Raw genomic sequence first — 27949 nt, 5'->3', positions numbered from 1 at the left:
AGCGTCTTCCGGGTTAGGGTTTATATTATAAACCCTATTTTATATCATATTGACTCTGTACCGGTACCCCCTGTATATAGCCTCCACATTGACTCTGTACCGGTACCCCCTGTATATAGCCTCCACATTGACTCTGTACTGGTACCCCCTGTATATAGCCTCCACATTGACTCTGTACTGGTACCCCCTGTATATAGCCTCCACATTGACTCGATACCGGTACCCCCTGTATATAGCCTCCACATTGACTCTGTACCGGTACCCCCTGTATATAGCCTCCACATTGACTCTGTACTGGTACCCCCTGTATATAGCCTCCACATTGACTCAATACCGGTACCCCCTGTATATAGCCTCCACATGGACTCTGTACCGGTACCCCCTGTATTTAGCCTCCACATTGACTCTGTACCGGTACCCCCTGTATTTAGCCTCCACATTGACTCTGTACCGGTACCCACTGTATATAGCCTCCACACTGACTCTGTACCGGTACCCCCTGTATATAGCCTCCACATTGACTTGATACCGGTACCCCCTGTATATAGTCTCCACATTGACTCTGTACCGGTGCCCCGTGCATATAGCCTCCACATTGACTCGATACCGGTACCCCCTGTATATAGCCTCCACATGGACTCTGTACCGGTACCCACTGTATATAGCCTCCACATTGACTCTGTACCGTAACACCCTGTATATAGCCTCCACATTGACTCTGTACCGGTACCCCCTGTATATATCCTCCACATTGACTCTGTACTGGTACCCCCTGTATTTAGCCTCCACATTGACTCTGTACCGGTACCCACTGTATATAGCCTCCACATTGACTCTGTACCGTAACACCCTGTATATAGCCTCCACATTGACTCTGTACCGGTACCCCCTGTATATAGCCTCCACATTGACTCTGTACTGGTACCCCCTGTATATAGCCTCCACATGGACTCTGTACCGGTACCCCCTGTATTTAGCCTCCACATTGACTCTGTACCGGTAGCCCCTGTATATAGCCTCCACATTGACTCTGTACCGGTACCCCTGTATATAGCCTCCACATTGACTCTGTACCGGTGACTGTATATAGCCTCCACATTGACTCGATACCGGTACCCCCTGTATATAGCCTCCGCATTGACTCTGTACCGGTACCCCCTGTATATAGCCTCCACATTGACTCGATCCCGGTACCCCCTGTATATAGCCTCCACATTGACTCGATACCGGTACCCCCTGTATATAGCCTCCACATTGACTCGATACCGGTACCCCCTGTATATAGCCTCCACATTGACTCTGTACCGTAACACCCTGTATATAGCCTCCACATTGACTCGATACCGGTACCCCCTGTATATAGCCTCCACACTGACTCTGTACCGGTACCCCCTGTATATAGCCTCCACATTGACTTGATACCGGTACCCCCTGTATATAGTCTCCACATTGACTCTGTACCGGTGCCCCGTGCATATAGCCTCCACATTGACTCGATACCGGTACCCCCTGTATATAGCCTCCACATGGACTCTGTACTGGTACCCCCTGTATTTAGCCTCCACATTGACTCTGTACCGGTACCCACTGTATATAGCCTCCACATTGACTCTGTACCGTAACACCCTGTATATAGCCTCCACATTGACTCTGTACCGGTACCCCCTGTATATAGCCTCCACATTGACTCTGTACCGTAACACCCTGTATATAGCCTCCACATTGACTCTGTACCGGTACCCCCTGTATATAGCCTCCACATTGACTTGATACCGGTACCCCCTGTATATAGCCTCCACATTGACTCTGTACCGGTATCCCCTGTATATAGCCTCCACATTGACTCTGTACCGGTACCCCCTGTATATAACCTCCACATTGACTCTGTACCGGTACCCCCTGTATATAGCCTCCACATTGACTCTGTACCGGTATCCCCTGTATATAGCCTCCACATTGACTCTGTACCGGTACCCCATGTATATAGCCTCCACATTGACTCTGTACCGGTATCCCCTGTATATAGCCTCCACATTGACTCTGTACCGGTACCCCCTGTATATAGCCTCCACATTGACTCGATACCGGTACCCTCTGTATATAGCCTCCACATTGACTCTGTACCGGTACCCCCTGTATATAGCCTCCACATTGACTCTGTACCGGTACCCCTGTATATAGCCTCAACATTGACTCTGTACCGGTACCCCCTGTATATAGCCTCCACATTGACTCTATACCGGTACCCCCTGTATATAGCCTCCACATTGACTCTGTACCGGTACCCCTGTATATAGCCTCCACATTGACTCTGTACCGGTACCCCTGTATATAGCCTCCACATTGACTCTATACCGGTACCCCCTGTATATAGCCTCCACATTGACTCTGTACCGGTACCCCCTGTATATAGCCTCAACATTGACTCTGTACCGGTACCCCCTGTATATAGCCTCCACATTGACTCTATACCGGTACCCCCTGTATATAGCCTCCACATTGACTCTGTACCGGTACCCCCTGTATATAGCCTCCACATTGACTCTGTACCGGTACCCCCTGTATATAGCCTCCACATTGACTCTGTACCGGTACCTCCTGTATATAGCCTCCACATTGACTCGATACCGGTACCCCCTGTATATAGCCTCCACATTGACTCTGTACCGGTACCCCCTGTATATAGCCTCAACATTGACTCTGTACCGGTACCCCCTGTATATAGCCTCCACATTGACTCTATACCGGTACCCCCTGTATATAGCCTCCACATTGACTCTGTACCGGTACCCCCTGTATATAGCCTCCACATTGACTCTGTACCGGTACCCCCTGTATATAGCCTCCACATTGACTCTGTACCGGTACCCCCTGTATATAGCCTCCACATTGACTCTATACCGGTACCCCTGTATATAGCCTCCACATTGACTCTGTACCGGTACCCCCTGTATATAGCCTCCACATTGACTCTGTACCGGTACCCCCTGTATATAGCCTCCACATTGACTCTGTACCGGTACCCCTGTATATAGCCTCCACATTGACTCTATACTGGTACCCCTGTATATAGCCTCCACATTGACTCTGTACCGTACCCCCTGTATATAGCCTCCACATTGACTCTGTACCGGTACCCCCTGTATATAGCCTCCACATTGACTCTATACCGGTACCCCTGTATATAGCCTCCACATTGACTCTGTACCGGTACCCCCTGTATATAGCCTCAACATTGACTCTGTACCGGTACCCCCTGTATATAGCCTCCACATTGACTCTATACCGGTACCCCCTGTATATAGCCTCCACATTGACTCTGTACCGGTACCCCCTGTATATAGCCTCCACATTGACTCTGTACCGGTACCCCTGTATATAGCCTCCACATTGACTCTGTACCGGTACCTCCTGTATATAGCCTCCACATTGACTCGATACCGGTACCCCTGTATATAGCCTCCACATTGACTCTGTACCGGTACCCCCTGTATATAGCCTCAACATTGACTCTGTACCGGTACCCCCTGTATATAGCCTCCACATTGACTCTGTACCGGTACCCCCTGTATATAGCCTCCACATTGAGTCTGTACCGGTACCCCCTGTATATAGCCTCCACATTGACTCTGTACCGGTACCCCCTGTATATAGCCTCCACATTGACTCTATACCGGTACCCCCTGTATATAGCCTCCACATTGACTCTGTACTGGTACCCCCTGTATATAGCCTCCACATTGACTCTGTACCGGTACCCCCTGTATATAGCCTCCACATTGACTCTGTACCTGTACCCCCTGTATATAGCCTCCACATTGACTCTATACTGGTACCCCCTGTATATAGCCTCCACATTGACTCTGTACCGGTACCCCCTGTATATAGCCTCCACATTGACTCTGTACCGGTACCCCCTGTATATAGCCTCCATATTGTTATTGTATTTAGTTACTGAAACATTTTTCTTTTTTTTACTTTTAGTTTATTTAAACTATATTTCTTTGAACTGCATTGTTGTTTAAGGGCTTGTAAGTAAGCATTTCACGGTAAGTTCTATACCTGTTGTATTCAGCGCATGTGACAAATGCAATTTGATTTGATTTGATTTGAAACTGTCCTGCAGTAGTCGTTGATAGATAACTTCAGTAGATAAACCTGCAGTCTTCCATGTGAACCTGAAGGGGCCATGGGTCATGTTCATTAAGGGCACACTGTAGCGGAATTGTATTCCTCCAAAGAGATTTAACCTCCCAGTGTTTTTCTACCTGTCCTCTGCCTAGTCCTCCAAATAGATTTAACCTACCAGTGTTTTTTTCTATCTGTCCTGTTGTTGGCCACTATCTAACTTACATCCCATGTTTCTGGCTGCACCCCCGCCCCCTACCAGCAACCCCCTTTTCAACGTGTGCATGAGCGAGAGCATGAGTGATCCCACTCCCTCCCCCACTCCTTCTCCCACCCTCTCCACCTCCGAGCTAACTGAGCTGGCCGACACTCGGCCGGAGGGGCGAGGAGGGGAGGAGGAGTTGGAGGCTTTGGGGGATCTGGACGATGATATCTTTTTGGACGACCCGTTCTCGGAGCTCGATGATGATGATGATGATGATGATGATGAGGGAGAGCTGTGCCGAGGCGGCTCCAGCGAAGGCCTGGATCCCTTTTATGACCGCTCTCCGTTATTCAGTGTAGTGGGAAGGTTGGTGAGGTTTCAGGAGCATGCTGGGGGATGGAAACTAGCTCTTTCACACTGAGACACTCTGGGTCTTGCTCTGCTGCCCCAAGAGAACACGCAAACTAACTTGTGCACGCACATGCACACAAGCACACACAACACCTACAAAATGCAAAACGAACACATGCACGGACACACACACACGTACACACCACAGGAAATGAGGAGTTAACATCAATATTATCACTGAATAGAGGTTCTGACGTTGTTAGGCAACCAAACTACACACCTCCACGTTGACCTATCTTTGCTTTTACAAGTTTATATTTTCATGGTGTCTGGGAGGGCAGTCCAGTATTTTGCAGAGGGGCAAGAGAACCTCGTCTGGGAGGGCAGTCCAGTATTTTGCAGAGGGGCAAGAGAACCTCGTCTGGGAGGGCAGTCCAGTATTTTGCAGAGGGGCAAGAGAACCTCGTCTGGGAGGGCAGTCCAGTATTTTATAGAGGGGCAAAAGAATTGTCTGTCCCTCCCTTATAACTATATAAGACCCTCCCTGACTATAACTATATAAGACCCTCCCTGACTATAACTATATAAGACCCTCCCTGACTATAACTATATAAGACCCTCCCTGACTATAACTATATAAGTCCCTCCCTCCCTGACTATAACTATATAAGTCCCTCCCTCCCTGACTATAACTATATAAGACCCTCCCTGACTATAACTATATAAGACCCTCCCTCCCTGACTATAACTATATAAGACCCTCCCTGACTATAACTATATAAGACCCTCCCTGACTATAACTATATATGTCCCTCCCTGACTTAAAACTATAGCTCTTAAATGCTAGCTGTTAGCTTCAGACAGCATGCTAGCTGTTAGCTTCAGACAGCATGCTAGCTGTTAGCTTCAGACAGCATGCTAGCTGTTAGCTTCAGACAGCATGCTAGCTGTTAGCTTCAGACAGTAGTCCTTGCCTCAGCTCTTTCAGGATCTTTCACACATAGTTTCCAATCCCATAAATTTGGTCCGGTTGGTTTCACGTTGCCAAATGTAAAATCCCCCCAAAATATCCTCAACTAAACAATGTGTCCAAAATGCTTAAGTTAAATCCATCTATGATTATGGGCTGACCAGGCTGGATTATCATGAAGCACCTGATGCTACGTTCACATAATCAGAGATATCAAGTTACGATGCAACCTGTGTTCGACTATTTTCTCACCGAATTGAATCAGACTGAGACCACCACCCTTTTATAGCAAACCACATGTGTTGTTTAGTGTGGATAGACTTCACACCAGTCCAAGCGAACCCATCTAATTGGGTAAATTAGTTCAGAAAAAAACGCACCAAACCATTTGGGTGTGAATGCCCCTTTAGACTTAGTTACATTTACATTTACATTTAAGTCATTTAGCAGACGCTCTTATCCAGAGCGACTTACAAATTGGTGCATTCACCTTATGACATCCAGTGGAACAGTCACTTTACAATAGTGCATCTAAATCTTAGAGGGGGGAGAGGGATTACTTATCCTATCCTAGGTATTCCTTAAAGAGGTGGGGTTTCAGGTGTCTCCGGAAGGTGGTGATTGACTCCGCTGTCCTGGCGTCGTGAGGGAGTTTGTTCCACCATTGGGGGGCCAGGGCAGCGAACAGTTTTGACTGGGCTGAGCGGGAGCTGTACTTCCTCAGTGTTAGGGAGGCGAGCAGGCCAGTTCCTATGAGCTCTGAGGTAGACCCTACCAGCTCCCTACCAGCTCCCTACCAGACCGTACCATCTCCCTAAAAGCTCCCTACCAGCTCCCTATCAGACCGTACCATCTCCCTAAAAGCTCCCTACCAGGTCCTTGGAAGCTTCCTACCATCTCCCTACCAGCTCCCTACCAGCTCCCTAGAAGCTCTGTACAAGCTCCCTGCCAGTCCCTAACATCTCCCTAACTGCTCCCTACCAACTCCATACCAGCTCCTAAGAAACTCCCGAGAAGCTCCCTACCAGCTCCCTAGAAGCTCCCTAACAGCTCCCTAGAAGCTCCCTACCAGCTCCCTAGAAGCTCCCTACCAGCTCCCTAAAAGCTCCCTTCCAGCTCCCTACTAGCTCCATACCATCTCCCTACCATCTCCCTACCAGCTCCCTACCAGCTCCCTACCATCTCCCTACCAGCTCCCTACCATCTCCCTACCATCTCCCTACCAGCTCCCTACCATCTCCCTACCAGCTCCCTACCCTTCTCCCTACCAGCTCCCTACCATCTCCCTACCATCTCCCTACCATCTCCCTACCAGCTCCCTAGAAGCTCCCTACCAGCTCCCTACCAGCTCCCTACCATCTCCCTAGAAGCTCCCTACCAGCTCCCTACCAGCTCCCTAGAAGCTCCCTACCAGCTCCCTACCATCTCCCTACCAGCTCCCTACCATCTCCCTACCAGCTCCCTACCCTTCTCCCTACCAGCTCCCTACCAGCTCCCTACCAGCTCCCTACCATCTCCCTAGAAGCTCCCTACCAGCTCCCTACCAGCTCCCTAGAAGCTCCCTACCAGCTCCCTACCAGCTCCCTAGAAGCCAAACTGCCCTTTCATGAATTACACAATTAGAGGCACTCCCTAAAAATTATAGCTGTTAGCACTCCAGCTCACGTTAATCTAGCTGCGTCAGACAGCACTCCTTGCCTCGGTTCTCAGGGAGAAATATCATCATTGGTAATTACCAGCCACACTGTTATTTTCCTGAATAAGGCTTCTTCTTTAACTATCATACGCCAAAGATGGAACAAATATCTAAAGAAATTGGTAGACATTTTGGGGCTTTCATTTATCATTTTCATACTTTTGAATCTCATCAGAAATGTCTTGTCTTGTGAGCATTTACCTTAAACTGTTTCTTACTTTCACACCAGGGCTTGATCTAGGCTACACCGATCACACCAGGGCTTGATATAGGCTACACAGATCACAACAGGGCTTGATATAGGCTACACAGATCACACCAGGGCTTGATCTAGGCTACACAGATCACACCAGGGCTTGATCTAGGCTACACAGATCACACCAGGGCTTGATCTAGGCTACACGGATCACAACAGGGCTTGATATAGGCTACACAGATCACACCAGGGCTTGATCTAGGCTACACAGATCACACCAGGGCTTGATCTAGGCTACACAGATCACACCAAGAAGGATTTGATAGTGGCTTGACATCCATCCATGGCTCCATGGTTCATTGGTGGATCCATCCATGGCTCCATGGTTCATTGGTGGATCCATCCATGGTTCCATGGTTCATTGGTGGATCCATCCATGGTTCCATGGTTCATTGGTGGATCCATCCATGGCTCCATGGTTCATTGGTGGATCCATCCATGGCTCCATGGTTCATTGGTGGATCCATCCATGCCACTTTCGCTTTAGTTGTAATCCAAGCAAAGTTGTTGCTCAACAAGAGAGACATACAATGTTTGAGGTGTGTGTCTCACCTTTTTGTATGTCTGAAAAGAAAAGAAAAATATATATATGTACATTTTTTTAAATAAGGAGACCATCATCTTAAACACTAACATGTCTCATATATCTTCTGACATCTGTTTGTGCATAATGCAAACGGCAGCCACTCCATGGCTAGATGTCTTTGTCACATCATGAATGTTCTCTTGATGATAAGTAGAAACTAATCATCAAATGATTCTTCAAATGATTCATCAAATGATTTATGTGAAACAACTGATTCAGGAAGACTCAATATCTCAATGATGAAAGAGCTGGTTTCTACTACAGCTGTCTCTTTTAGGCATGCCAGAGCACAATATTCTTTATATTGACTTTTTTTTTTTGTTAAAATTTGACATGGGAATTGGCTCCCCTTCTCTTTGCACAAACCAGCACCTCTACACCTCTATTTTGTGTTTATGTTTGTGTTTAACGTCCTCTTCCCCCCGTCGTAACACATTTCAAGCTGTTGGCTGTTGGTTCAAGCTTTTAGCCATGTTTCGTTTCTGCTCGATTTTATTTTATTTTATTAATTTAAGTCAAGAAGGCCTTTCTTTTTGTCCCGAGCATGCCTTCTTTACACCTCACCAATCTAGTTGTTTGCCTACCCTTTTCTACCACTCCTTTACCCCCTAAATGTCTACCCGCCCCATTGGTTCTTGGGAAATGTGGTCCTCGACTGCAAGACAAAATAGTAGGCCTAAAGTATGTTACAGAGTATAAGAGCTAAACCTACAGCCTGGTACATAGTATAAGAGCTAACCCTACACCCTGGTACAGAGTATAAGAGCTACGGTCTCTGACAAGAGAATGAAACTAAATATCCTCAAGAAGATGTTCCTACATCTGCTTTAAATCTCTTCAACAAATCTCTTGTGATGATAATTACAGACTTTCAGAGCGTCTAAGATTTCACTGTATTGTTACTTGTAAAGGATGTAGTGATGAGCTCTCCCCATGCTGTAGTTGGCTGGACAGACAGACAGACTGAATGGATTCTGAGGTGTCTGTCCCCATCAAGACATAGGCCTACTGTAGGCTATGTGTCGCAGTCAGTTGAAGCTTCATATATATATATATATATATACGTAGAGAGAGAGAGAGAGAGAGAGAGAGAGAGAGAGAGAGAGAGAGAGAGAGAGAGAGAGAGAGAGAGGAGGAGAGAGAGACAGAAGACGTACAGTAGTTTCACCTTCGGCATAACATGCTCCTTAGCCTCACCAAGCTCTCAAAAACTAAAAACACAGCCTCCCTCCTGCTCCTTAATTGTTCCGCTGTTATCTTGACCTAAAGCTATTATGTTGACCAGACACACCCAGAGAGGGGATAGGTAAGGGTAGCCATGGTCATCACCAGAGCTGTCCAGTAGAGTGCAGTCCCGGCTTCTGTTTGGTTGCTTTGCAGCTTGGTGTGTTTGTCTCGTGCTGTGTTAATGTTCCGTTATTATCTCATTATCTCTGTACGTTATCTCTCTCACTGTTCTGGTCTATCTGAGCTCTCTAATGGTACTTTCGAACTCTCTCTCTCTCTCTTCTCTTTTCTCTCTCACTGTCTCGCTCTCTCCCCTCTCTGCATCTCTCCCTCTCTCCCTGTGTCCCTGTCTCCCCCCCGCTCTCTCTTCCTCTCTCTCTCTCTTCTCTTTTCTCTCTCACTGTCTCTCTCTCTCCCCTCTCTGCACCTCTCTCTCTCTGCACCTCTCCCTCTCTCCCTGTCCCCCCCTCTCTCTCTCTCTCTCTCTCTCTCTCTCTCTCTCTCTCTCTCTCTCTCTCTCTCTCTCTCTCTCTCTCCCCCCTCTTTGCACCTCTCCATCTCTCCCTGTGTCCCTTTCTCCCCCCTTCTCTCTCCCTCTCTCTCTCTCTCTCTCTCGCTCCCCCTCTCTGCACCCCTCCATCTCTCCCTGTGTCCCTGTGTCCCTCCCCTACAGAGCCTTTGTGTACCTGAGTAACCTGCTGTACCCTGTGCCCCTGGTCCATCGTGTGGCCGTCATCAGTGAGAAGGGAGAGGTCAAAGGATTTCTCCGGGTGGCTGTACAGGCAATCTCAGGTAAAACCTGGACCATAGACCTCCACCCACATTACAATCAATCAAACTAATAGCCTAACATAAAGCGTAGGGAGCTGTACAGTACATGGAACTTCATAAGACCCACATTACAGCCAGTATATTAGCTCAGGTAGGGATTAACTCTCTAGGACAGACTGAGTGTGACTTCTAGAGGAAGTCAAGTGAAGGTGTTTTGTGTTTCCCTCCAGCTGATGAGGAGGCACCGGACTACGGCTCCGGTGTCCGTCAGTCTGGCACCGCCAAGATCTCCTTCGAGGACCGGGAGTTTGAGAAGGTACGTCTCCCGAATCAAACCCCCAGAGGGTATCGGGCACTCTTTTCTCTAGTCAGTGCCTATGTAGCTCCCCTAGTTTTACTAGCTAACTGTCGGGAGTCATAGAGATAGATAGAGGACTCTTAGCTTTGCTAACGGTCAGTGGCTAGGCTGCCCCCACTAACTTTGCTAATGGTCAGTGGCTAGGCTGCCCCCTCTAGCTTTGCTAATGGTTAGTGGCTAGGCTGCCCCCACTAGCTTTGCTAATGGTCAGTGGCTAGGCTGCCCCCACTAGCTTTGCTAACGGACAGTGGCTAGGCTGCCCCCTCTAGCTTTGCTAACGGTCAGTGGCTAGGCTGCCCCCACTAGCTTTGCTAACGGTCAGTGGCTAGGCTGCCCCCATCTTTGCTAACGGTCAGTGGCTAGGCTGCCCCCACTGGCTTTGCTAACGGTCAGTGGTTAGGCTGCCCCCACTAGCTTTGCTAACGGTCAGTGGCTAGGCTGCCTAACTAGCTTTGCTAACGGTCAGTGGCTAGGCTGCCCCCACTAGCTTTGCTAACGGACAGTGGCTAGGCTGCCCCCACTGGCTTTGCTAACGGTCAGTGGCTAGGCTGCCCCCACTAGCTTTGCTAACGGTCAGTGGCTAGGCTGCCCCCTCTAGCTTTGCTAACGGACAGTGGCTAGGCTGCCCCCACTAGCTTTGCTAATGGTCAGTGGCTAGGCTGCCCCCACTAGCTTTGCTAACGGTCAGTGGCTAGGCTGCCCCCACTAGCTTTGCTAATGGTCAGTGGCTAGGCTGCCCCCACTAGCTTTGCTAACGGTCAGTGGCTAGGCTGCCCCCTCTAGCTTTGCTAACGGACAGTGGCTAGGCTGCCCCCACTAGCTTTGCTAATGGTCAGTGGCTAGGCTGCCCCCACTAGCTTTGCTAACGGACAGTGGCTAGGCTGCCCCCTCTAGCTTTGCTAACGGTCAGTGGCTAGGCTGCCCCCACTAGCTTTGCTAACGGTCAGTGGCTAGGCTGCCCCCACTATCTTTGCTAACGGTCAGTGGCTAGGCTGCCCCCACTGGCTTTGCTAACGGTCAGTGGCTAGGCTGCCCCCACTAGCTTTGCTAACGGTCAGTGGCTAGGCTGCCTAACTAGCTTTGCTAACGGTCAGTGGCTAGGCTGCCCCCACTAGCTTTGCTAACGGACAGTGGCTAGGCTGCCCCCACTGGCTTTGCTAATGGTCAGTGGCTAGGCTGCCCCCACTAGCTTTGCTAACGGTCAGTGGCTAGGCTGCCCCCTCTAGCTTTGCTAACGGACAGTGGCTAGGCTGCCCCCACTAGCTTTGCTAATGGTCAGTGGCTAGGCTGCCCCCACTAGCTTTGCTAACGGTCAGTGGCTAGGCTGCCCCCACTAGCTTTGCTAATGGTCAGTGGCTAGGCTGCCCCCACTAGCTTTGCTAACGGTCAGTGGCTAGGCTGCCCCCTCTAGCTTTGCTAACGGACAGTGGCTAGGCTGCCCCCTCTAGCTTTGCTAACGGTCAGTGGCTAGGCTGCCCCCACTAGCTTTGCTAACGGTCAGTGGCTAGGCTGCCCCCACTAACTTTGCTAACGGTCAGTGGCTAGGCTGCCCCCACTGGCTTTGCTAACGGTCAGTGGCTAGGCTGCCCCCACTATCTTTGCTAACGGTCAGTGGCTAGGCTGCCCCCACTAGCTTTGCTAACGGTCAGTGGCTAGGCTGCCCCCACTAGCTTTGCTAACGGTCAGTGGCTAGGCTGCCCCCACTATCTTTGCTAATGGTCAGTGGCTAGGCTGCCCCCACTATCTTTGCTAATGGTCAGTGGCTAGGCTGCCCCCACTATCTTTGCTAACGGTCAGTGGCTAGGCTGCCCCCACTAGCTTTGCTAACGGTCAGTGGCTAGGCTGCCCCCACTAGCTTTGCTAACGGTCAGTGGCTAGGCTGCCCCCACTAGCTTTGCTAATGGTCAGTGGCTAGGCTGCCCCCACTAGCTTTGCTAGCGGTCAGTGGCTAGGCTGCCCCCACTAGCTTTGCTAACGGTCAGTGGCTAGGCTGCCCCCACTAGCTTTGCTAATGGTCAGTGGCTAGGCTGCCTCCACTATCTTTGCTAACGGTCAGTGGCTAGGCTGCCTCCACTATCTTTGCTAACGGTCAGTGGCTAGGCTGCCTCCACTATCTTTGCTAATGGTCAGTGGCTGGCTACCACCTCTAGCCTTGCTAACTGTCAGTAGCTGGCTACCCCCTCTAGCCTTGCTAACTGTCAGTGGCTGGCTACCCCCTCTTTGTTAACTGTATGCTAGTCATTGGCAACGGTCTCTAGCTTTGTTAACTGTATGCTATCTTGTGGCTAGTCAGTGACTAGGTCTACCTCCCAGCTTTGTTGACTGTATGCTATCTTGTGGCTAGTCAGTGACTAGGCCTACCCCCTCTAACTTTGTTAACTGTATGCTATCTTGTGGCTAGTCAGTGACTAGGCCTACCCCCCAGCTTTGTTGACTGTATGCTGTCTTGTGGCTAGTCAGTCACTAGGCCTACCCCCCAGCTTTGTCGACTGTATGCTATCTTGTGGCTAGTCAGTGACTAGGCCTACCCCCCAGCTTTGTTGACTGTATGCTGTCCCTTGTGGTCAGTTCCAGGCTGAGTCGTGCCCCACTGGTCTATCCCATATCGGGGAGTCCCAGGAAGAGCTGCGTTTCGTGGAAGGGGAGGGACAGAACTCAGGGATGGAACCCTCGGCCGATGAGGTCAACAACAACAATTGTGCGGGTAACGACCAATGGCTGTGTAGTCTCTTGTCTCCGCCACTGTGATGTCTCATTAAACTGTCTCTCCTCAGCTGCTGTGGTACCTCCTCAAACTGTCTCTCCTCAGTCGCTGTGGTACCTCATCAAACTGTCTCTCCTCAGCTGCTGTGGAACCTCATCAAACTGTCTCTCCTCAGCTGCTGTGATGTCTCATCAAACTGTCTCTCCTCAGCTGCTGTGATGTCTCATCAAACTGTCTCTCCTCAGCCGCTGTGGTACCTCATCAAACTCTCTCCTCAGCTGCTGTGATGTCTCATCAAACTGTCTCTCCTCAGCTGCTGTGGTACCTCATCAAACTGTCTCTCCTCAGCTGCTGTGATGTCTCATCAAACTGTCTCTCCTCAGCTGCTGTGGTACCTCATCAAACTGTCTCTCCTCAGCTGCTGTGGTACCTCATCAAACTGTCTCTCCTCAGCTGCTGTGGTACCTCATCAAACTGTCTCTCCTCAGCTGCTGTGGTACCTCATCAAACTGTCATTGCGAGAGAGACTATCTGTGGTCTCTCATCAAACTGTTTGTGCGGGTGTGGTCTGTCCGCGTGCACAGTACTTATATTCATTATGTTAAATGTATTTATGTGCGGGTAGGCAGTGTGTTTATGAGAGTGTGCCAGAGTTAACCAACAGATTCACGGAAGATATACAGTTGTAAGGATGTAGGGTGGTGTATTACGGAGAGAATTCGCACACTACATATACTCAATGTCTCTTCTCCCCCTTCCCCCCTCCTGTAGCCAGTCCAGATGAGTTGGAGAGCCCCCTGAAGACCAACCTGGAGGGAGGAGCTCTGGACGGAGCCCCGGAACATCTGAGGATAGGTAACATTTTCACCTTCAGAGTGACGGTCCTCCAGGCCTCCAGCATCTCAGCAGAGTACGCTGACATCTTCTGCCAGTTCAAGTGAGTTGTTGTTGTTGTTATTGTTTTTTGTAGGTTCTAAGATTTTTCAGATCAACAGATCTATTAGACCCTCCGTAACAGACTGTGAGTGGTAGCTAACAAGCCTCTCTCTCTCTCTCTCTCTCTCTCTCTCTCTCTCTCTCTCTCTCTCTCTCCCTCTCTCTCTCCCTCCCTCCCTCCCTCCCTCTCTCTCTCTCTCTCTCTCTCTCTCTCTCTCTCTCTCTCTCCCCCCCTCTCTCTCTTTCTCTCTCTCTCTTTCGGGTTTACCTACAGTTTCATCCACTGTCACGATGAGGCCTTTTCCACAGAGCCTCTGAAGAACACAGGGCGAGGCCCTCCTCTGGGCTTCTACCACGTACAGAACGTAAGCAGTCGATCAATCACATTTCATTATAAAGCTCTGTGTTTTACAGTAAATACTGTAGTATGCAGGTGGCACCAAGAAGGAAATACACACATGTGATGGTTAGATATGCTTTTGTTTCTCAAGTGTTTATAACTAGCTATATATTTATTGGTTTAACAGATTGCTGTAGAGGTCACCAAATCCTTTGTGGACTATATCAAGACCCAGCCTGTGGTGTTTGAGGTGTTTGGTCACTACCAGAAACAGCCCTTCCCTGCTCTGTGCAAGGACCTGATTAGGTACAGTAGGCGCTGGTCACTCTCGTCATTATGTATATATAATAATATAATAATATATGCCATTTAGCAGACGCTTTTATCCAAAGCGACTTACAGTCATGTGTGCATACATTCTACGTATGGGTGGTCCCGGGAATCGAACCCACTACCCTGGCGTTACAAGCGCCATGCTCTACCAACTGAGCTACAGAGGACCACTATATTATGTTCATTGTAATGGACAGGGCCTCATTTCCCCGATGTAACCTAAGTGTTACGTTGATCGTAGCAGAGTCGTCGTTATTTTTTACAAGCCAAAGAGGGTTTCCCCCCAATACAAGCACGTAGAGAGAACGTTCGATAGGTGTGTTTCCCCCCCAAAACAAGCACGTAGAGAGAACGTTCGATAGGTGTGTTTCCCCCCAAAACAAGCACGTAGAGAGAACGTTCGATAGGTGTGTTTCCCCCCAAAACAAGCACGTAGAGAGAACGTTCGATAGGTGTGTTTCCCCCAAAACAAGCACGTAGAGAGAACGTTCGATAGGTGTGTTTCCCAAAACAAGCACGTAGAGAGAAAGTTCGATAGGTGTGCTTCCCCCCAAAACAAGCACGTAGAGAGAACGTTTGATAGGTGTGTTTCCCCCCAAATAAGCATGTAGAGAGAACGTTCGATAGGTGTGTTTCCCCCCAAAACAAGCACGTAGAGAGAACGTTCGATAGGTGTGTTTCCCCCCAAAACAAGCACGTAGAGAGAAAGTTCGATAGGTGTGCTTCCCCCAAAAACAAGCACGTAGAGAGAACGTTCGATAGGTGTGTTTCCCCCCAAATAAGTACGTAGAGAGAACGTTCGATAGGTGTGTTTCCCCCCAAATAAGCACGTAGAGAGAACGTTCGATAGGTGTGTTTCCCCCCAAAACAAGCACGTAGAGAGAACGTTCGATAGGTGTGTTTCCCCCCAAAACAAGCACGTAGAGAGAACGTTCGATAGGTGTGTTTCCCCCCAAAACAAGCACGTAGAGAGAACGTTCGATAGGTGTGTTTCCCCCAAAACAAGCACGTAGAGAGAACGTTCGATAGGTGTGTTTCCCCCAAAACAAGCACGTAGAGAGAAAGTTCGATAGGTGTGCTTCCCCCAAAACAAGCACGTAGAGAGAACGTTCGATAGGTGTGTTTCCCCCCAAATAAGTACGTAGAGAGAACGTTCGATAGGTGTGTTTCCCCCCAAATAAGCACGTAGAGAGAACGTTCGATAGGTGTGTTTCCCCCAAAACAAGCACGTAGAGAGAACGTTCGATAGGTGTGTTTCCCCCAAAACAAGCACGTAGAGAGAAAGTTCGATAGGTGTGCTTCCCCAAAAACAAGCACGTAGAGAGAACGTTCGATAGGTGTGTTTCCCCCAAATAAGTACGTAGAGAGAACGTTCGAGGTGTGTTTCCCCCAAATAAGCACGAGAAGAACGTTCGATAGGTGTGTTTCCCCCAAAACAAGCACGTAGAGAGAACGTTCAATAGGTGTGTTTCCCCCCAAAACAAGCACGTAGAGAGAACGTTCGATAGGTGTGTTTCCCACCAAAACAAGCACGTAGAGAGAACGTTCGATAGGTGTGCTTCCCCCCAAAACAAGCACGTAGAGAGAACATTCGATAGGTGTGCTTCCCCCAAAACAAGCACGTAGAGAGAACGTTCGATAGGTGTGTTTCCCCCAAAACAAGCACGTAGAGAGAACGTTCGATAGGTGTGTTTCCCCCCAAAACAAGCACGTAGAGAGAACGTTCGATAGGTGTGTTTCCCACCAAAACAAGCACGTAGAGAGAACGTTCGATAGGTGTGCTTCCCCCCAAAACAAGCACGTAGAGAGAACATTCGATAGGTGTGCTTCCCCCCAAAACAAGCACGTAGAGAGAACGTTCGATAGGTGTGTTTCCCCAAAACAAGCACGTAGAGAGAACGTTCGATAGGTGTGTTTCCCCCCAAAACAAGCGCGTAGAGAACGTTCGATAGGTGTGCTTCCCCCCAAAACAAGCACGTAGAGAGAACATTCGATAGGTGTGCTTCCCCCCAAAACAAGCACGTAGAGAGAACGTTCGATAGGTGTGTTTCCCCCCAAAACAAGCACGTAGAGAGAACGTTCGATAGGTGTGTTTCCCCCCAAAACAAGCACGTAGAGAGAACGTTCGATAGGTGTGTTTCCCACCAAAACAAGCACGTAGAGAGAACGTTCGATAGGTGTGCTTCCCCCAAAACAAGCACGTTTCGATAGGTGTGCTTCCCCCAAAACAAGCACGTAGAGAGAACGTTCGATAGGTGTGTTTCCCCCAAAACAAGCGCGTAGAGAGAACGTTCCATAGGTGTGTTTCCCCCCAAAACAAGCACGTAGAGAGAACGTTCGTGTGGATCATCTCCTGGAGATATATTAACCACCTATGGTTGCAAATAGGCTATTGAGGTAGTTTATTAGGCTTACCCAATACTAATTCACAGATTGGGCACATCATTCACACACAATTTTATTTTATTTATCACTGATAGACGTCTACGTTGAGAATGGTCTGGATCACTGATAGACGTCTGTTGAGAATGGTCTGGATCACTGATAGACGTCTACGTTGAGAATGGTCTGGATCACTGATAGACGTCTGTGTTGAGAATGGTCTGGATCACTGATAGAGGTCTGGATCACTGATAGACATCTGGATCACTGAAACGTCTGGATCACTGATAGACGTAGTGTTGAGAATGGTCTGGATCACTGATAGACGTCTACGTTGAGAATGGTCTGGATCACTGATAGACGTCACTGATAGACGTCTGTGTTGAGAATGGTCTGGATCACTGATAGACGTCTACGTTGAGAATGTTCTGGATCACTGATAGACGTCTACGTTGAGAATGTTCTGGATCACTGATAGACGTCTACGTTGAGAATGGTCTGGATCACTGATAGACGTCTGTGTTGAGAATGGTCTGGATCACTGATAGACGTCTGGATCACTGATAGACGTCTACGTTGAGAATGTTCTGGATCACTGATAGACGTCTGTGTTGAGAATGGTCTGGATCACTGATAGACGTCTGGATCACTGATAGACGCCTCGTTGAGAATGGTCTGGATCAATAGACGCCTCAAGAATGGTCTGTATCACTGATAGACGTCTGTGTTGAGAATGGTCTGGATCACTGATAGACGTCTGGATCACTGATAGACGCTGTGAGAATGGTCTGGATCACTGATAGACGTCTACGTTGAGAATGGTCTGGATCACTGATAGACGTCTGTGTTGAGAATGGTCTGGATCACTGATAGAGGTCTGGATCACTGATAGACATCTGGATCACTGATAGACGTCTGGATCACTGATAGACGTCTGTGTTGAGAATGGTCTGGATCACTGATAGACGTCTACGTTGAGAATGGTCTGGATCACTGATAGACGTCTGGATCACTGATAGACGTCTACGTTGAGAATGTTCTGGATCACTGATAGACGTCTGTGTTGAGAATGGTCTGGATCACTGATAGACGTCTGGATCACTGATAGACGTCTGTGTTGAGAATGGTCTGGATCACTGATAGACGTCTACGTTGAGAATGTTCTGGATCACTGATAGACGTCTACGTTGAGAATGTTCTGGATCACTGATAGACGTCTACGTTGAGAATGGTCTGGATCACTGATAGACGTCTGTGTTGAGAATGGTCTGGATCACTGATAGACGTCTGGATCACTGATAGACGTCTACGTTGAGAATGTTCTGGATCACTGATAGACGTCTGTGTTGAGAATGGTCTGGATCACTGATAGACGTCTGGATCACTGATAGACGTCTACGTTGAGAATGGTCTGGATCACTGATAGACGTCTACGTTGAGAATGGTCTGTATCACTGATAGACGTCTGTGTTGAGAATGGTCTGGATCACTGATAGACGTCTGGATCACTGATAGACGTCTACGTTGAGAATGGTCTGGATCACTGATAGACGTCTACGTTGAGAATGGTCTGGATCACTGATAGACGTCTGTGTTGAGAATGGTCTGGATCACTGATAGAGGTCTGGATCACTGATAGACATCTGGATCACTGATAGACGCCTGGATCACTGATAGACGCCTGTGTTGAGAATGGTCTGGATCACTGATAGACGCCTTTGAGAATGGTCTGGATCACTGATAGACGCTGGATCACTGATAGACGCCTACGTTGAGAATGTTCTGGATCACTGATAGACGCCTGTGTTGAGAATGGTCTGGATCACTGATAGACGTCTGGATCACTGATAGACGCCTGTGTTGAGAATGGTCTGGATCACTGATAGACGCACGTTGAGAATGTTCTGGATCACTGATAGACGTACGTTGAGAATGTTCTGGATCACTGATAGACGTCTCTGGTCTGGATCACTGATAGACGTCTGTGTTGAGAATGGTCTGGATCACTGATAGACGTCTGGATCACTGATAGACGTCTACGTTGAGAATGTTCTGGATCACTGATAGACGTCTGTGTTGAGAATGGTCTGGATCACTGATAGACGTCTGGATCACTGATAGACGTCTACGTTGAGAATGGTCTGGATCACTGATAGACGTCTGTGTTGAGAATGGTCTGGATCACTGATAGAGGTCTGGATCACTGATAGACATCTGGATCACTGATAGACGTCTGGATCACTGATAGACGTCTGTGTTGAGAATGGTCTGGATCACTGATAGACGTCTACGTTGAGAATGTTCTGGATCACTGATAGACGTCTGTGTTGAGAATGGTCTGGATCACTGATAGACGTCTGGATCACTGATAGACGTCTGTGTTGAGAATGGTCTGGATCACTGATAGACGTCTACGTTGAGAATGTTCTGGATCACTGATAGACGTCTACGTTGAGAATGTTCTGGATCACTGATAGACGTCTGGATCACTGATAGACGTCTACGTTGAGAATGGTCTGGATCACTGATAGAGGTCTGGATCACTGATAGACGTCTACGTTGAGAATGGTCTGGATCACTGATAGACGTCTGTGTTGAGAATGGTCTGGATCACTGATAGACGTTGCAAACGTTTTTCTAAAGAGCAACTGCCCCTTAAAAGCAAAACGTGTCCTTTAGAAAGCATCTGTCAATATGAGTTTATTCTACTGACCAAAATTTACTACAAAGTGTAAAAAAAAAGTTTTTTAAAATAGGATAATTTCGGTCATAAAGTCAGGCTCATCCAAAACCGAGTTTTGATTGCATCACAATGCAAATGAAGGTTGAATTTTTTTCAATCCCGCCCACATCTGGCAACAAGTCAGAAATTTGGAGTGCACCTCCCATGTGGCCCAATCGTAATCCTTCGTGGTAAATGTGGGTTGACTTTGGATATCCCTATGGGGCTCGTTAGGGACCATCTGTAAATTACACAATGCACATTGGACAATACTTTCAAATTCCAATAGTAAACTAAATATAAATTATATATAAAAAAAAAACTTTAACCATCTGTAAATTGTAGAAATTCATATACAAATATTGTAAATTATTTTTATGAGAAAACTAATAGGTGTGCAATCACGAAACCAACTCATGTTTTAAATCAGTCATGGCCACTTTATTAACCAAATCTAAATTGAGGCCAAATCAGAAAGTGCAGTCGTCCTTTAATAAGAGCCAAGGTAGTAACAACGTTTTTTGGGAAACACCTCCGTTACTAGAAGTTTCTAACGATAATCTTAACGCTACGAAGTCTCTGGGGGGAAAACGTATCTTCTGTCTTTTTGATGTGACGGTAACATACTGTATAATACTGTATAATACTGTGTAATACTGTATAACTTAGTGTACCTGTCTCTCTCCCAGCAGCCCTTTGCGTCCCTGCAGAAGGCAGTTCCCCAAAGTCATGCCCCTGTCCAAACCAGGTAAACACCAGAACAGTCTTAGTAAACAAATAGACTTCAACCCCCCCCAAAAAATGGATCTACATAAAATATATGTCTGTTTTTATTTTGAAGCAGTACACAGTACACAGCAGATAGTACACGGTACACAGCACACGGTACACAGCACACGGTACACAGCACACGGTACACAGCACACGGTACACAGTACATTGTACACGGTACACAGTACACGGTACATAGTACACAGTACACACAGTACACAGTACACAGCACACAGTACAGAGTACACAGCACAACACAAGTACACAGTACACAGCACACAGCACACAGTACACACACAGTATACAGCACACAGTTCACAGTATACAGCACACAGTACACAGCACACAGCACACAGTACACAGCACACAGTACACAGTAAACAGTACACAGTACACAGCACACAGCACACAGCACACAGTACACAGTTCACAGTATACAGTATGTATCATTCTGTTGTATGGCATGTGTACAGTACTCTATGTTGCTACCTACAGCGCATGTCTGTTGCATTGCCTCCGTACTCGTGTTCTGTTAGTCTATGTAATGTCACCCTTGATGCTGTTGGCTGTACTCTTATGTTGTGTAATGTCACCCTTGATGCTGTTGGCTGTACTCTTATGTTGTGTAATGTCACGCTTGATGCTATTGGCTGTACTCTTATGTTGTGTAATGTCACGCTTGATGCTATTGGCTGTACTCTTATGTTGTGAATTGTCACGTCACTCTACATGTGACTGTGAAGTAGCAGACGATGAGACGCCGCCTGACCGGGAGAAGACGCTGGAGCTGATTCGCTACCTGGTCCCAGAGGTGTTCAATGGGGCGCTGGTGGACTCTCTGTCAGGCCACGCCCTGTCCGCAGCCGGATTGGCCGCCTCTTTCCTCCTTGAGGGGGAGGGGCCAACCAGTCTTCCAGCCCCGCCCCTCTCTATCTGTTCAGTTATCAGAGCCCAGAAACCGGGTTGGTTACTGTCTGTGTGTCTGGGCCAATGAAAGTCCCTTGAAACGAACCTCTTTTTATATCACTCTGATGTGCATTTACACAGGCAGACAAAATCTGATCTCATGACACTTTTGACCAATCAGATCAGATCTTTTGCCAATAATTGGGGAAAATATCATAATTGGGCTGAACTGTGGAAATGCAGCCAAGAGGATAAATTGTAAATCAGATAAAGAAACAGACATCTTAAATTAGCACCTATAGATGACCAAATAGATTGTAGTCATAGACAAACACATTCATGCGTCGCTCCTACATTCTGTTATCAACTGAGTTCAGTATAAAAAAAAATATGTTTTACCAACTGATATAAAAAGAGGAGGTTGTGTTTCAGGGATTTTTCCACAGGCTCTCCTCTCGTGCCTTGTCGTGTGTCTACTGTTATCCTGTCTGGTTGATTTTTCCCCGAGAGTTCCTCCTGTGAACACTTCCTCAAATGGATCTATGGGATTTCAGCTTCTGTAGTTACCATGAACAATAATTTATTCCTTGTTGTTTTTAAAAAGATCTGTGTTAGCGTGCTTTTGATCGATCACACCTTGACCTCTCTTTCTGTAGGACCTGAGCTACTTTGTAACAATACCCTTATCCAGAAGCGTTATTCCATTATTCCCTTGAGAAATATTGTAAATATACCCAAATAATTACAGGTAGTTTTAGCAGATTGTAATTTTTCACAGGCACATCCTTGTATTGTTAAGGGATGACTGCTGCATTGATTACCCTGCCTTACTGAGTGGTTCCTCCATCTCTCCCTGCGTTATTCTCTTTTTTAAGCCTTTCTTCCTTTCGCAGCTCTCCCTGCTCCCTGCTACTGGAGAGTGAGTGTCCTTGGCGGTAACCTTGTCTCCCTTCACCTCCTCCTTTTAGTCCCTGCCACCAAGCTGACTACCCTGATGCGCCCTACAGCCGGGCCCTGCCACTGCAAGTATGACCTCATGGTGTTCTATGAGATCTGCGAACTGGAGGCCAGTGGAGAGTGAGTATCCCACAGAGATACTATATATATATATATATATACACACACAATATATTAATACTAAATTTCTATAGTGTATATAAAACCTTATATATGTGCTCTATACTAAATTCCATGATGTATTCCATCTCGCCACGCTCAAATGATTACTATAGGCTACCTTCCAATATTCACACTACCCCTCATACTCATACTACCTAGAGGGAAACAATTGTTTGGGAATATAAGTGATATATGGACATTGACGCAGTACTGTAGACGCAGAGGCAAAGCCCCAGTTTCACCTCAACAGACGCTGCTAATCCATGATCAATATTATAACATTATATATACTCTTAATAATGTTCTATTAATTATCAAATAATCAAAATCAAATGAAACTTTATTAGTCACATGCGCCGAATACAACAAGTGTAGACTTTACCATGAAATGCTTTACTTACAAGCCCTTAAACCAACAGTACAGTTCAAGAAAGAGTTAACTAAAATTAATTAAAGATGACTGCAGTCTCTGACGATTTTACATTTAGAAAACTATTACCCAACGTGGAACGTTTACGTATGAACCCAGAGTAATAACAATATCAGCAACAGCATTAACTATTTATTGGCCAATGTGAAATCGACGAGTGGCTTGTTACTGTGCAGGAAAATAAACAATGGTTGTCTCTGTTTCCTACAGCTACGTCCCAGCAGGAGTGGACCACAGAGGAGGCATGCCTTGCCATGGGACATTTATGCTGCACCAGGTAGGTCATTCAGGGAGTGGAGAAGTACAGAACTGATGTGTTCTGTATGAACATAATGCTTCCTGTTTCTGAACATAATGCTTCCTGTTTCTGAACATGATGCTTCCTCATTCTAAACATAATGCTTCCTGTTTCTGAACATAATGCTTCCTGTTTCTGAACATAATGCTTCCTGTTTCTGAACATAATGCTTCCTGTTTCTGAACATAATGCTTCCTGTTTCTGAACATAATGCTTACTTATTCTGAACATAAGGCTTCCTGTTTCTGAACATGATGCTTCCTGTTTCTGAACATAATGCTTCCTGTTTCTGAACATAATGCTTCCTGTTTCTGAACATAATGCTTCCTGTTTCTGAACTCGCTCACTCCCACTCTCAGGGTATCCAGAGGCGCGTCACTGTGACCATCGTTCATGAGACAGGTGGAGACATCAAGTGGAAGGATGTCCGGGAACTGGTTGTGGGTGAGTCGGTTCAAGACTGTTTGTGTACCATGTGTCTGTGGGTGAGTCGGTTCAAGACTGTTTGTGTACCATGTGTCTGTGGGTGAGTCGGTTCAAGACTGTTTGTGTACCATGTGTCTGTGGGTGAGTCGGTTCAAGACTGTTTGTGTACCATGTGTCTGTGTTATGAACAACATCAATATCTATCAAGCTCACCATTCTAACGTCTCCTCCTCCTCCTCCTCCTCCTCCTCATCCTCCTCCTACTCCTCCTCCTCCTCTCACCAGGTCGTATCCGCAACTCACCCGAGGGGGACGATGCCATCATAGACCCCAACATCCTGTCACTCAACATCCTGTCGGCTGGGCATGTCAAGCCCATGCAGGAGGACAGGTATGCAACCAGACTCTAGCCATCGTAGGGACCCTACCAGACTCTAGCCATCGTAGGGACCCTACCAGACTCTAGCCATCGTAGGGACCCTACCAGACTCTAGCCATCGTAGGGACCCTACCAGACTCTACTCATCGTAGGGACCCTACCAGACTCTACCCATCGTAGGGACCCTACCAGACTCTACTCATCGTAGGGACCCTACCAGACTCTACTCATCGTAGGGACCCTACCAGACTCTACCCATCGTAGGGACCCTACCAGACTCTAGCCATCATAGGGACCCTACCAGACTTTACCCATCGTAGGGACCATACCAGACTCTAGCCAACGTAAGGACCCTACCAGACTCTACCCATCGTAGGGACCCTACCCATCGTAGGGACCCTACCAGACTCTACCCATCGTAGGGAACCTACCAGACTCTACCCATCGTAGGGACCCATAGACATTATCTGGGTCTCCAATGGCACCCTATTCCCTATACAGTGCACTACTTATGACCAACACACAAACACAAAGTAGTATACAGGGAATAGGCTTGCATTTGGAACTCAGTATATTTCATCTATAATGCACGAGGGGGTGTGGTATATGGCCAATATACTACGGCTATGGGGTGTTCTTAGGCACGACCCAACTCGGAGTGCCTGGACACAGCCCTTAGCCGTGGTATATTGGCCATGTACCACAAATCCCTGAGGTGCCTTATTACTATTATAAACTGGTTACCAGTGTAATTAGATCAGTAAAAAATATATGTTTGGTCATACCCGTGGTATACGGTCTGATATACCACGGATGCCAGCCAATCAGCATTCAGGGCTCGAACCACCCAGTTTATAATCAGAGATAACCCACAAGACAACTGAATACTATGTTATGTTTGATGATTGGTTATGATTTGACAATATACACTAAATGGCCAAAAGTATATGGACACCCCTTCAAATTAGTGGATTTGGCTATTTCAGCCACACCCGTTGTTACTGACGGGTGTATAAAATCGAGCACACCGCCATGCAATCTCCATAGACAAACATTGGCAGTAGAATGGCCATACTGAAGAGCTCAGTGACTTTCAATGGGGCAGAGTCATAGGATGACACCTTTGCAACAAGTTAGTCTGTCAAATGTCTGCCCTGCTAGAGCTGCCCCGGTCAACTGTAAGTGCTGTTATTGTGAAGTGGAAACGTCTAGGAGCAAAAACGGCTCAGCCGCAAAGTGGTAGAACACACAAGCTCACAGATTGGGACCGCTGAGTGCTGAAGCACGTTGAAAATCGTCTGTCCTCTGTCCGAGTTCCAAGCAAGGTCAACACAATAACTGTTCGTCGGGAACTTCATGAAATGGGTTTCCATGGCCGAGCAGCCGCATAACAGGCCTCAGATCAACATGTGCAACGCCAAGCGTCGGCTAGAGTGGTGTAAAGCTCGCCGCTATTGGACTCTTGGAGCAGTGGTAACGCGTTCTCCGGAGTTATGAATCACGCTTCACCATCTGGCAGTCTGACGGACTAATCTGGGTTTGTTGGATGCCAGGAGAACGCTACCTGCCCCAATGCATAGCGCCAACTGTAAAGTTTGGTGGAGGAGGAATAATGGTCTGGGGCTGTTTTTCATGTTTCAGGCTCCTTAGTTCCAGTGAAGGGAAATCGTAATACTACAGAGTACAGTGACATTCTTGATCAATTCTGTGTTTCCAACTTTGTGGCAACAGTTTGTGGAAGGCCCTTTTCTATTTCAGTATGACAATGCCCCAGTGCACAAAGCGAGATCCATCCAGAAATAGTTTGTCGAGATCAGTGTAGAAGAACTTGACTGGTCTGCACAGAGCCCTGACCTCAACCCCATCGAACACCATTGGGATGAATTGGAACGCCGACTGAGAACCAGGCACTTAATCGCCCCGACATCAGTAATGCTCATCTCCGACATCCCCACAGCAATGTTCCAACATCTAGTGGAAAGCCTTCCCAGAAGACTGGAGGCCTGTTATAGCAGCAATGTTCCAACATCTAGTGGAAAGCCTTCCCAGAAGACTGGAGGCCTGTTATAGCAGCAATGTTCCAACATCTAGTGGAAAGCCTTCCCAGAAGACTGGAGGCCTGTTATAGCAGCAATGTTCCAACATCTAGTGGAAAGTCTTCCCAGAAGACTGGAGGCCTGTTATAGCAGCAATGTTCCAACATCTAGTGGAAAGCCTTCCCAGAAGACTGGAGGCCTGTTATAGCAGCAATGTTCCAACATCTAGTGGAAAGTCTTCCCAGAAGACTGGAGGCCTGTTATAGCAGCACAAGAGAGTACCAACTCCAATTGAATGAGATGTTTGATGAGCAGCTGTCCACATACTTATGGCCATGTAGTGTAAATTCTATTCAATATATAAGTTATATAGAACATTCCAGCTGTTATTTTGTTGGAATTATTTACCTTGTTTTGAGCTGTTTCATACTGTACAGTTAATTTACAGTTCTGAAAATGTTAGATTTGCTTCGTAACCAAGGAAACACAATAACACTCCAACAATGTTTCATTATCATTGTGTTTTCTCCTGCCATTTGTTTTTTGAATTCACGGTCCTCGGCGGGAATTCAAAAAAATGAAATATCACGATCACTACGGAAACGCTAGCATGCGTTAATCTTCCGGAGTACTGTGCTCTGGAGACACATTCTCTCATCTAAAGCCAGCCACACCATCCTTGTCCCCCCCCCCACCACCTTTCTCCCCCCCCCCACCACAAACACCTCACAGACACAGAGCAAACGCCACAGGCACATAATGAATAGAAGGGGCTTCGGGAACCTCTAAACTCTGCCAATTTGACTGGTAAACTCACGGGTGAAACTCGCAATGGCCTCCAGTCGTACACATTATGTGTGCCATATCGTCGTCTTGAATGGTCGACGGCCGTTCTATCCATTCTGTTTCTATGTCAGCCTCCCCCAGAGGTGTTCGGTCGGCTCCTGTCCTTTTTACATGTGACCGGACACCGTTCCTAATGCTGACTATATCGCTCGAAAGACACGGTGGAGCTGTCGGACACTGCACACAGGCTGATGCATGGCACTCATAGGCGACTATGGGTCAGAGCGCTTGATGAAGCTCGCGCGGTCAAGATGCACAGCTTGACTGGTTCAACCAACTTCCACGCAAAGAGGCTTTATCCCCCCCTCAGAGCGCTTGATGAAGCTCGCGCGGTCAAGATGCACAGCTTGACTGGTTCAACCAACTTCCACGCAAAGAGGCTTTATCCCCCCCCACACACACACCCCTCCTCTCCCGCTCTTCTTCCACTGAAGCAGCTGATGCTTGGTAAAAAAAAACACAAAAATAAACATGTGGTTCTACCTGTCTAGAAGCAGGAGGTCACATGATCAGTGGGGAGAAAGACGACTCAACGAGACTTACCCATCATTCTGCACAGGTTGCACGAAACAAAACATTTCTAGTACAAAATTGATCGTATTGATTTGTGACCCATCCTTTCGATCAAATACCTGTCACGGATCCTTCAGATAAGTAGGCCTGTAAAACTGGCTTGATTAACAACCTCTTCCTATTATTGAAGGTTATTTATGAAGGTTATTTGAAGGTTATTTATATCACCACTATGTCACCACTATGTCACCACTATGTCA

General features: G+C 47.4%; 1 protein-coding gene across 15 annotated transcripts in view; it reads left to right on the top strand.

The window, feature by feature from the left end:
• The window catches only part of LOC123996431 (kinesin-like protein KIF1A), a 154533-nt gene that overhangs the window by 94082 nt on the left and 32502 nt on the right, over nt 1-27949 (top strand). For 2 of the 15 annotated variants that reach the window (XM_046299865.1, XM_046299843.1), the window contains exons 25-36: nt 4391-4699; nt 10093-10211; nt 10421-10506; nt 13117-13252; nt 14024-14189; nt 14463-14553; nt 14716-14834; nt 20658-20713; nt 22611-22719; nt 23402-23468; nt 23849-23933; nt 24201-24306. In XM_046299865.1, the coding sequence (XP_046155821.1) occupies nt 4391-4699; nt 10093-10211; nt 10421-10506; nt 13117-13252; nt 14024-14189; nt 14463-14553; nt 14716-14834; nt 20658-20713; nt 22611-22719; nt 23402-23468; nt 23849-23933; nt 24201-24306 (1449 nt within the window). Of the gene's footprint in view, nt 1-4390; nt 4700-10092; nt 10212-10399; nt 10507-13116; nt 13253-14023; nt 14190-14462; nt 14554-14715; nt 14835-20654; nt 20714-22610; nt 22720-23401; nt 23469-23848; nt 23934-24200; nt 24307-27949 lie in introns of all 15 variants that reach the window. The other 13 variants (XM_046299850.1, XM_046299805.1, XM_046299901.1 and 10 more) reach the window with 11 other exon arrangements.

The sequence above is a fragment of the Oncorhynchus gorbuscha genome, linkage group LG02 (genome assembly GCF_021184085.1).
Source record: "Oncorhynchus gorbuscha isolate QuinsamMale2020 ecotype Even-year linkage group LG02, OgorEven_v1.0, whole genome shotgun sequence".
NCBI lineage: Eukaryota > Metazoa > Chordata > Actinopteri > Salmoniformes > Salmonidae > Oncorhynchus > Oncorhynchus gorbuscha.
This window is presented reverse-complemented; position numbering and strand designations above follow the sequence as displayed.